General features: G+C 36.4%; 1 protein-coding gene across 1 annotated transcript in view; it reads left to right on the forward strand.

The window, feature by feature from the left end:
- UHRF1BP1L (UHRF1 binding protein 1 like) overlaps positions 1 to 11530 on the forward strand; it is a 56633-nt gene that overhangs the window by 39096 nt on the left and 6007 nt on the right. Inside the window, exons 14-18 of the mRNA XM_026864680.1 lie at positions 1043 to 2538; positions 2967 to 3142; positions 4572 to 4708; positions 6271 to 6421; positions 10574 to 10830. Of these exons, the coding sequence (XP_026720481.1) occupies positions 1043 to 2538; positions 2967 to 3142; positions 4572 to 4708; positions 6271 to 6421; positions 10574 to 10830 (2217 nt within the window). The remainder of the gene's footprint in view (positions 1 to 1042; positions 2539 to 2966; positions 3143 to 4571; positions 4709 to 6270; positions 6422 to 10573; positions 10831 to 11530) is intronic.

An 11530-nucleotide genomic window follows, 5' to 3' on the forward strand; every position in this document is an offset into this window, starting at 1 on the left:
CTAAACTAATAGAAGATAAAAGTATTCTTAAATCCCTCAAGCCTTGATTCATATTAATTATTTCATCCCTATATTAACTGTATTATTTTTATTCTGGCAAATTATGCAAGTTTTATTAACGGTGTGTTTGTTTATATATCATATAGTTACATCTTTGGTTATTTTGTTCTGAGTCCTTTTTTTTTACATGAAGAAACTTCATCAATCCCATCTTTTAAGTGTCTTTAAGATGACTTTTTTACTGTGGTCTTTTTAGATTCATCATGGAGATGATGTGACAGAAGGTGGTGTCACTGATACTAGCAGCACTAGTGTGGCCAAGGTCCACGTTAACAACATCAGATACAGAATTTGGCATCAAAAATATATTTCCTTTAAAACTTAACACTCAAGATATGCTAGTTAAATCAAATCAATTATACTGAATTGTTTGGGGTTTCTTTTAGGAGTTGGAGTATATTTTTTTGTGACGAAAAAATCTATTATTATGAGACAATAGTTACAAAATACCTATTCTTTATTTTGCAATGTTAAGAATATTAGCTGTGTTAGCACATTTAATTGTTTCCTTGTATCTTAACAGAAATAAATATTGTAGTACTCAAGGTAGTGAAAAAATATGTTTGAGAAATCAGATTGAAACCCAGAAAATTATAATTTGGACTTCAACGTTGTAAATACTGGGAACACTTGAAGAAATTTTCTGCCAAGCTGTTTCTGAGTTGAAGAAATGAGACATTTCAGCCTAATATAGCTGACCAAAATCTAAATCCTTCATTATAAGAAAAGCCTGAGACCCTTACTTTTTTGTACAAACATTGAGTTTTAGATGCTCCAGCATTCCTCTTAAAGATGAGAGGAAACACAAATGATAATCTGTGAGCCTGACTTATCCCTGTTTTGTATTAGTATACCAGAGTTCTCATAAAATTATAATTATATTCCTTTATTTTTAGCTGTCATGGCTGTTATTGTTTCTTTAATTCTGTACCTTCTTAATCTATATATGTCTAACTAGACAAAATATATTTCTCTCTTGCAGTTTATCATCCCATCTGAAAACAAACCTGAAATTCATAAAGATCAACCTCGTGCACTTTCCATTCAAAGTTCAGAGATGATTGCTACGAATACAAGATACTCACCAAACTGCAGACACTCTGATCTAGAAGCTTTGTTTCAGAACTTCAAAGACTGTGATTTTTTCAGTAGAACTTTCACCACTTTTCCTAAGTCCCAGAATAATTTTCATCTTTTGCATCCAATCTTTCAGAGGCATGCTCATGAACAAGATACTAAAATGCATGATGTTTATAAAGGTTATATCATCCCAAAATTGAATAAATATGCTTTAAAGACATCTGCAGCTACTGATGTTTGGTCCTTGCATTTTTCCCAATTTTGGATAGATTATGAAGGAACGAAAAGTGGGAAAGGTCGACCAATAAGCTTTGTGGACTCATTCCCACTTTCACTTTGGATTTGTCAGCCAATAAGGTTTGCAAAGTCACAAAAAGAGCTTTTCTTGTATAAGCAGACAGCTTTTAACATTCCAAAAAGTGAATCTAGTGATCTTGCTCATAGGCTGCAACGTAAAAAACTTCTAAAGGAATATTACAGCAGTGAGACAGAGCCCTTGACCAATGGCATTCAGATGTCAGACACTTCAGGAGTGCTTTCTGAAAGCTCTTCCTCTGATGCAGATGTACATGTTCTTGTCCATGTTCAAAAACATGTAAGCATGCAGATCAATCATTACCAGTATCTTTTTTTGCTGTTTCTCCATGAATCTCTTGTATCGCTCCTGGAAAACTTAAGGAATGACGTAGAAGCAGTGACAGGAAAACCTGCAAAGCAAACAGATGTCTGCATTGGGATCCTGCTGAAAAGTGCAGAACTAGCCTTACTACTCCATCCAGTGACTCAGGGAAACCCTTGTAAGTCTCCAGTTGTGGAAGAAGGAAGTTCCATGGCATCAGAACTCTCCCCTCTGGGAAATGGGGAAGCTCTTTCTTCAGAGGGTAAATTAGCTAACAATAAGATAGTGCAAGCTGGTGTTACTGATTTTGATGTAAATGACGGCAAGCCTCTGAACGCTGAAGTTAATAAAGGAATTTTAATAGATCCTCTTCTGTTTAAATCACACAGTAATATGGATTTTCAGAAAGGAACATCATTTTCAGATGATGCATCAGATAAAGGTTTGGGAGATACAAGTGAAGGAGGAAGCAGTGGACTTTTTAGTAGAAGTGATTCAGAGGAGGTCTGTGGACCCCTAAGTGAGAAAAGTAGCTTGCATCCTAGGGATTCTGTGTCCATTTTAAATAAAAGAGAAGATTCTACTGAATTTTTCATTGATAAAGAGGATGACAAAAGCATATTCTCAAATAAGTTAAACGAACAGGATGACACAACTGAAGGCTGTCCTAACCAAGTCATTGACTTGGAAACAGAAACTGCCTTAGAATCTGAAGAGCTTGAAATCAACAAAGACAAAGTGACTTCAGTTAGAATGTTTGCATCTCAGTCTTCATCAAGGTATAGAAGATTTTATACTAAGTCACTATTCCTACTGTTTGAAAATATTTACCTGTCTGGCCACATATTTTTAGTAATGGTCAACAGAAGTGAACATCTAGTAGAAGAAAATTTTTGAAGTATATAAAGATATAAGATATGCAGTATCCAGCATTCAATGAAAGTTACAATGAACTGGTAGTTAATTGATTTAAACTATTTACCTTCAGTTTAAACACTGTAAAACATGTTGAGAACAATATTGACACAAATATCTGCAGGAATGCATGCTGTTTCTATGCTTACCTATTTTTTTTTTCCAAAGCATTATTGAATGATGAGATTTTTTCCTTTATATCTTACTCGGTTTAGAGGAATTATTAAAGTAACTTCTATGTAATTCATTTAATTTGAAATAATAATTTCCTGATACCTTTATATTTTAAAAGTGCAAAGCCTAAGGAACGCTGCCCGTCCAACCTTCCTACATTCTCTGTTTCTTACAAGAATATGAAGAGAAGTCCATCACAAGTCTCTCTGGATACCATCTCTATTGACAGCATGATGCTAGAGGATCATTTGGTAGAGAGTGATGGAAGTGACAGCCAGAGCTTTCTGGAGAAAGGTAAGTAGGCTTAACAAAATATTTTTAAGCAACACATGAAAATGTTGTTTGTTGCTAAAACAACAAACTAAAATAATACTTGGAAGGATTGTAGTGCAGCAAATTCTGGATACTGTACAGCACTATTTATTTTAGCTTCTCCAGTCAGTATTATTAGGTGTATTCACAGCACATCATCTCAAGGGAAAGCGATAAGATGTGCTACTGAAGTAGTGCTACTTAATTAAGCACTACTTAATTTTCCTCTCTTGAGGAGAGTCAAAGCATTGCAGTACTGTGTTGCAACTCTGTATTAAGCAGAACTGTTTCTTGCTTTGCTTAAAAGCTCTTGCTTTGTTATAAGTGTTTACAGGTTTGTACACTGAATCAATGTTATGCTTGGAGTGGTAAAGAAGCTTGACTTTTAGAAGTAGATGAAAAAGAAATGGAATTTCACTAATTGCTAGGCAGATGGATCTGGTAGTCTCTCTTCAGCTTGTTCCTTATGGAGCAGTTCCTAGCTGTTGACATAGGTATTTGTCCAATTTTTGCTTATTTTTGCGTGAGCATTTGCTCCTGATCTGAGGGAGGAATTCAAGCATATTGTAATGATGTTTATATAGTCTGTAGTATTGTGGACGTATGCAGTTGTAGTGATCTATTAGCTCTCTGGCAAAACTGATTAAATAACTTTTTAATGTCAGGAAATACGATGAGAAGACTTTATTGGTACCTCTTTTCTAATAAATCCTACTTTCAATGAAGAATGACATTTTTTTCTGTTGGATTTCTTATTATTGCTCTAGACTGAAAAGAAGAAAGCTTCACTTGTAAACCTGTTATATATTTGGGTTATAGGAGTATTCCTGCATGTGCTTATGTGGGAGTATGCCATAAAATACATTTTCCATTTTAAATAACCTTTATATGTCTCTTTAGCTTGTTAAACTATATTTTAACTGCAGGTTAAGTCTGCATGCTTTCTCATTGTCAAGGAAACACTACCATGATCACAATAACGAAAATATATACAGCTTATTTCTCTAAACATAAAACCTCACACATTTCTTCTAAAGGCACTGTACAGTGTTTTAGGTACATGGCTTGGAGTATTCAACCTTTTTTCTGCAGGATCAGTTTTATATTTGATTTGGAAGACTAAAAAGAGGCCCTTTACAATTTTTTTTAAACAATGCATGTAGAATGCTATTTTGGTTTTGTCACTGTGATCCTGCCTTACTTGCATAGCATCTAGAATTTTGCACTCACTGTAGGAGGAACAGATTTGGCAGGTCAGTCATAAATATTTGTTTAATAAGCCATTCAACTCATCTTAAAAAATGAGTTAATGTATGCATACAGTAACAGACACTGACTTTATTCTTAACGCAGGAGTGATTCAGGTTATGCTATGCTAACTTTGCGTTTTTTTCTGATGTATATACGGAAGGTATTACAGCCACAAACTATCAAAGCCCATCAGAAAATGCCCATGAAGGAGGCACAGTGATTGAAAATTGTGATGGGTCATCTCCAGATGCCATGAGCGCTGCTTCAGAGAATGCCCATGAGACTAGTGAAGAAATGGTAATGCTGAATTCCATTAGAATACGTGCTTCAGTAAATTAAAGCTTAAGGTAGAGCTAAAATGAATGCTTTTAGAGGTGATTTTTCATGTAGTTTTGGGAGCTCTTGTTAGTGCATTATGTAAGCCTGTAGATTTAGTGCGCTTGCATTAAGTACTAATGAAGATTATAATCCATGTTACACTGAGCATTCTCTGTCCATGTTATCTTCTCTGTAGCTGCTGTTGATAAATGACAGTAGCCACTTTAAAATGTCAGAAAATATTTCTGCTTTAGTACACAGCAATATTTATAATATCATCTTTTTCTCTTATGCTCTGTTGAATATGATATTTAAAATGAGCTTTTTAACATCATCAAGTTTAGATATAAAGAAAACACCATACTTCTGATATCTCTTATATGGAGATGTTTCCTTAGCCCTGGTAGCATTCTGTAGTATTTGCAAATAGGAGCATAACAATTGCCCTGGTGGGTCAGATCAGAGATGCCTCTTGTCCAGGATTATGTCAGGTCAATGCCCAGCTCTTAGAGGAAGTTATAATAATGATGCACGTAGACACAGATTCCCTCCTTGAGTCACTGTGTGGGGTCCAACTTTTTCAGTCTGCCTATCTCCTACTTCCTTGCTGATCCTTGCCCTAGTCAGTGCGTTTTAAATTATATTCTTGTATCAGTTAAGGTAATAAACTGGAAACCTAAGAGTCTGTGAGCTCAAAGAAAGTGAATTTACTGAAATCTGTTGTGTGCTTGCTGATGTATTTTCCTTTTTAGTAGCGTTAGTCATGTAATCCTACGTTTGCTTTAAACTATTTGTGGATCACCTTCATTTAAAAAAAAAAAAAAAAAAAAAAAAAGCAGCTGACTTAAAAGATCAGTTCCTTTAAATTAAATTTTCAGTCATGGGTGCGTATAGGTAATATGGAAAATCCAGAATTCATTCACATAGTTATGCAAATTAACATTAGCATATTTTTTCTATTTGTAGACTATAACTAAAAAGTCAGTAGAAGAATGAGCCCAAAATAGTAGTAATGATGATGGACATATATCTTCTAATATCAAAGCTGGCTTTTCAAACTGGCTGCTATTTTTGTTTGAAAGACACTACAATAAATAGAGAAAAAGGGCTGACTATTATGCAGATAGCCAAACTTTAGTAGCCTATCCTGGTTGTTTAACCTGATCCGATTCAGTGCCACAAATGCTTGGTTGTGCTTATTATGTGCATAAAGTTAAATGCAGCCTTAGAAGATTTCAGGTGTCACACAGGTCACATGCTTCTTTGTCAGAGTGGAGAAAGTCTGTCTCGCTTTCAGGACTTCTCTGGCCAATTCTGAATTAGTATTACTGGGTTTAAATACAAGTGTCTGTTTTTGGACAGACAATGGAGCAACCCATTGTTAAGCCAATGGGTACAGTAAGAAGAAATGAGAAAATTATATGCTTTTCTGAGAGCAAGAGTTATGGATACAAAGATTTTTTGATTATTCTGGGGAAAATAATAACCACTGTAGATTCAATTTTTAATCTAATATTGTTTCATCTTGATTTTGTTGACAGATGTCTGTTGTGGTTTTTCAAATATTTGGTGTTAATGGTGAAATTGACATAAGAGGTGAAGACACAGAAATATGCCTACAGGTCAACCAAGTGATACCAAATCAACTGGGAAATATCAGTGTTCGACACTATCTTTGCAACAGAACTGTTGGTAAGAACTGACAATAAGATCTCAGTGTTGTAAAATTCAAGTTGGAAACATTTGTTCTAAGTAAATAAAAACGCTGTATTAGCCTTGAAGCACAAAACCACTTTTATGTTAGTACAATAGCATTCTCTTTTATGCTGGTTTAGAATATCTACTGTTTTCTTTCCTGTTTGCTATACATTCAAAGGGAAGGAAATAAAAATGGAACCATTTCTGATTAGTGTGGGTAAAAAAAAATGCATTGCATTGAATTCTGGTAATAAGTTTGATATTTAAAAATCAAATAAGTTGCATTGCTTTGTTATTGTTTTATGAAGATGGAACTCCCTTATTGTTCTAATGATACTTTGCTTAAATGTACCTCAGTTTGAAGGGGTGTTTCTTTTCTTCAAGATTTATTTCTCTAGATTAAATTAACATCCAAGTTTAAACAGATTTATAATCTGTGATTTAAGGAAAGTTAAGAATTGACTATGTGTCAGGAAAGGTAAGCTGCAAGTACAGCCTTTTTTTTTTTTTTTAAAGCTTGATAGGAACACAAGGTGTAGTTTCATGCCAGATATTTGCACAACTAGATCAACCATTATATTGTCAGAGCTGTTCTTGGGCCTGAGTACATATACATTCCCTGCCAGAAAACCTAGTTAACGTACTGTGAGGATTTTTTTCTTGGCATGATATATTGGCATGCCACTTCATGTCACAGTTTGCTTTGCTCCCCTCTGCCAGCCTTCCGCATGGATTGCTGGATGCCAGCTCTGTTGCGCTGTAGGTTTTTTGGGGCAGATCCCTACTTCCTGCTCTGGTTCATCTCCTTTCCCAGGAAACAGCTATAGCAGCTGTTAGCTGCCATTTATTTCCAGCCTTCTAGCAGTATGGACTTTCTTCAGGAAGTTGTGCTTGATGGTACAGCCTCTCATGTCCTAGCTAAAGAACCCATTTATTGATAAGCTGAGCAGTTGCCAGCAGCTGCTGACTGAGCAGCTGTTTCATGATGTTGTAGTTACATTCAGGCATCTGAAGGCAAGAAGGAGGTCCAGCGGGGAAGACTCATGGCTGACCTTCAGTTCATACAGCAAGCAAACTGATTTCTGCTTATCTGTCATAGCCTCTGTATAAGCAAGGGAGTAAATAGTAAGAACATGCCACCCTCCTGCTCTCATGTGTACCTAAAACTAGAACCTGCTTCCTCTGGTGCAGCTGATTGAGAGGCTTGTATGTTGGCTGATTATTTTATGGACAGAAGGTTATAATTGGTTGGTATCTCTAAATACTTCCACTTCATATGTCTTCCTTTCTCTCTGGGTAGCTATCTGCATGGGTGGCTCAACAACACTCTTTTTGTACACCACTGGTCGCTCCCGTTCTGTAATGTACATCTTTTCTTGTCTCCACTGTAGAGCTTTCTGTACTGAGTCAGGAATCTTCTGCAGCCACTGCTGCTCCCCATCTCCCGTTATTCTAGTAGAAGAGCTAAGGGAGAAAACAGTGGAGGAAAGAATTAACAACTGTAACCAGTAAACTGAGGAACCATGCAAAGCAAAGGATAATCCAGTCATAATTACAGTCTACGAAAGTGTTCTAGGTAAAAATAACCATTTAAAACCTACTATACTGTTATGCAGTAGGTGTAGAAAGGAAAAAGTGTGCCTAATAGCTGGAATAAGTTGTGGCAGCTGTGCATTTGCCTGCTGGGCTGGCTGCAGGATGATGTCTTTACTAGCTCTTGTCTGGCAGAAATAACAAAAGGGGGAATGGAACATGTCAGAGGTACTCTGGAAAGGGTAAGTCCTTTTACTGAGACCTTGTCCTGCTTGAAGGAGAAAGGAACAGCAGTTCACAGCAGCTTCCAAATTGTTTAATGCAATTTTCCTCTCTTGACTGTGCCCCTTTCTGATATCTGCAAGATAACCAAGATTGACTTCATACATTCAGTCTCAGCCATGGTCTTTTCTTTTGCTAGTTTGCTGTGCTTTGGATTCTTTCAGCAATAATACAGACACTCTTTTCTGGTCTGGAAATACTTACGGCACATACTACTTATTTCTCTCTCTGTATTTGTTGGAATAATATAGATCCTTGAGGGAAACAAAGTTTCCCAAACCAATTGCAGATTCATTGGATAGAGTGGTCATTATTCTCCCATCTGGACAGTTGCCATTCCTCTCAAGGGTTGTTGGTAGCTAATTCTCTTCTGTCTGGACTAGAGCCATAAAAGGTACCTGACACTTGCAGTGTGCTGCCTTTTTTTTTTCTTTTTTTGAGAGAAATGTGAGATCTTGTACTTTTAAACCTTGGAAGGATTGGAGTCATGGCTGCTGTGGAACCTCTATGCACAGAGGTAGCAAAGGGAGAGGTTTGGTTCACAGCAGAGGCTGAACGTTCTTATGTTCGTTTACAGGTCTTCCCATTGCACTTTGTCAACCCAGATCAACGATATGTTCATCTATCCTGACTCTAGTGCCAATAGATATGTGCATATATGCCCTGACTCTACTGCTGCATTGGGTTGTCAGTGAGAACTAGGCACCATACAGAAAGAGGAACCTACAGATAGGAAAGCAAAATAATTACTCTGCCAGGCTGCTGTAGCTCCAGGCAGTGTCTGTTGCATGCTGCACTGAAACTTGAAATTACAGTTTTTAGAGCTGTACTATGTTCAGGCTGGGGCAGTATTACTTGAATGAAGTTACTGCCTCTTGCTATATGTCTGACTGCACTTCATCTAGAACTTTATCCCATCAGGCCTTGGAAAGGACCTCCAAGGGCAGAGACTGCACAGCCTCTCTGGGAAGCCTGCACCACTGCTTAATTTTCCTCATTCCTTACATTTGTTTTGAACCTCTCTTGTTGCAATTTGAGCTGTTGTTTCTCAACCTTCTGATGAGCACCACTGTGAAGAGCCTGACTCTGTCTTTGTAACCTCATTGTAGGTATTGGAAGGCTGCTGATAGATTTCCCATACACCTTTTCTTCAGCTTTCTGGTAATTGCTCATATATGCAGAAGCAGAAATCAGGAAGGGGAAATTACAGTAAACTGCATGTCAGTAGTATGGGAAGAGGAGAAGGAATAGTATTAAAGAAACAAAAATAGAAAAAGGAAGTCTTTCTTCATCTTTAAATTTAACTTTACCCACTTCTTTTTTCCAATTTCTGAGCTTGTAAACGTTAGACTTTACTGAGGGAACCAGAGTTTAAACAAAGAAGCATTATTTTTTTAAAATTTAAATTCTCTCAAATTTGTTTAACAATTAGATGCTCTACTAATAGAAATTGACATAATGCGTTTGATTTCTCTTGAGTTACTTTGATTTCAGCTATCTTTCAAGTTTCAGTGTTTGCTTCTTAATATAATTGCTGTGAATATGCTTTTTGTCATACAGATAATTTCTGTAGGTCAGCCATCATAGTGACGATATGACTTGAGAATCCCATGGAGTAATTATTTTTGGTGGTGAACCCTCCTTTTTGTACAACAAATGTATACTGGTCATTGCCACTCCACTCCCACCTTACCTTAAGTCTTTTATTTTATTTTAATTTTAGAACTATTTAGTTGAATGTTGCAGGTGTCCTTATTGGTTAAAGATACTGACACTAACAAAAAAACTGCTGGGTTTTTTTTTCAAGGTTCAAATCTACTGCCACCCAAATAGTGGAAGTACCATATGGTCATGTTCTTCATCTTGCTGCCTACTGTTTATGTTCCTGTATGTTAGCAAGTAAAGTTCCCGAGTCAGGATATTCTGCCTCTCCAAGAGAGTACCTGCTCTCCTGAGCGAGTTAATGGACTTCAGTGTTTTTCTGAATTAAAATTGAAAGAGTTAGCAGAAAAGTATGCAAAATTGTTTTTCTATCAAGACATTGAAGAAACGGATTTTTTTTTTTGCCTGCATGCTGATACTTCTGTATTGTCCTCTTCTGTTGTCACAGTGAGGTACTAGTCCTTGTGTGTACTGTTTATTTCTCTTTAGTGCTTTGAAGTGATATACTTAGACATTTGCTCTGAAGTTCTGTATTTGCAACACTAATTTGTGAATAATAAATTTAAAGTACTTTTGGAAAATCACTTGGACAATAGAGGTAATATCATTGTAATTGCTTTTTTGTACATTGAAAAATTGTAATGCTGATTTTTTTTCCATTTGCAACAGGTTCTGACTGTAAATCTGTGGCTGGACCAGTTAATTCATCACCTGAGATTAGTTTGAGATGGGAAAGTGGGCCTAGTGCTGTCATACATTCTCTGCTGGCTGTAAAAAATGGTTTTCTTCAGTGTCATGTAGAGAACTTCAGTGCTGAATTTCTAACATCTTCCCTCACAAATATTCAGCATTTTCTAGAAGATGAAACTGTTGCAGAAGTGATGCCTATGAAGATAAAAGTTTCTAATTCAAGGATTAATTTAAAAGTATGTTGGCAGTGAGCTATTTGGCTGCTCTAAATTGTGTTCTTGTTTCTTTGATGATAAACTACTAATCTGGATAAAGTTAACTTCAAAGAAACTGCTATCATACTCTGGAAGGTCTTTAGATAACACTAAAACAATTTAAAAATCTCTAGATTTGGTTAGCTCTGTGGGTATGCCTAGAGGGGAATTCTCTGCATGGCCAAGCTATTTATATGAATTTTATACATTTTTGCTCCTCTCACAGTCTCATTTGTAGAATGACAGTGTCTGGGAGCTTTATAAGTAAGGTATATCAAGTTCCTAGAGGCACAATGTGGGTTTTTCTAGTTAGACTTTTTTGCTTAACATAATAATGGTTTTCTAATTACAAACCACAGATTCTAGAGGTTAATTCTCTCTCCTACTTTGTGGATAGTCCTTGCAATGAAAGTTCAGTACAAAAGAAGGAAAAAGGTAATGGGAATTCCAGTTCAAACCACTTGAATACTGTTTCTTAGAACCCAGATTTTCTGTTCTGCCCTACCTAGAAACAGATATTAAATAGTGCAAGCTTTTCTTACCACCATAGCTTAAAATAGCAATAAGAGGACACTCCTGCTTAAGTCTCCTAGGGGATTGTCTTTCAGACATTTAAAGGAGATGCTGAGTTCTGTGCTGCACAACCATTGAATATAAAGATAAGGACACTTTTCGGGGGGGG

Source organism: Athene cunicularia (genome assembly GCF_003259725.1).
Source record: "Athene cunicularia isolate RWA chromosome 1 unlocalized genomic scaffold, athCun1 chr1_part2, whole genome shotgun sequence".
Classification (NCBI taxonomy): Eukaryota; Metazoa; Chordata; class Aves; order Strigiformes; family Strigidae; genus Athene; species Athene cunicularia.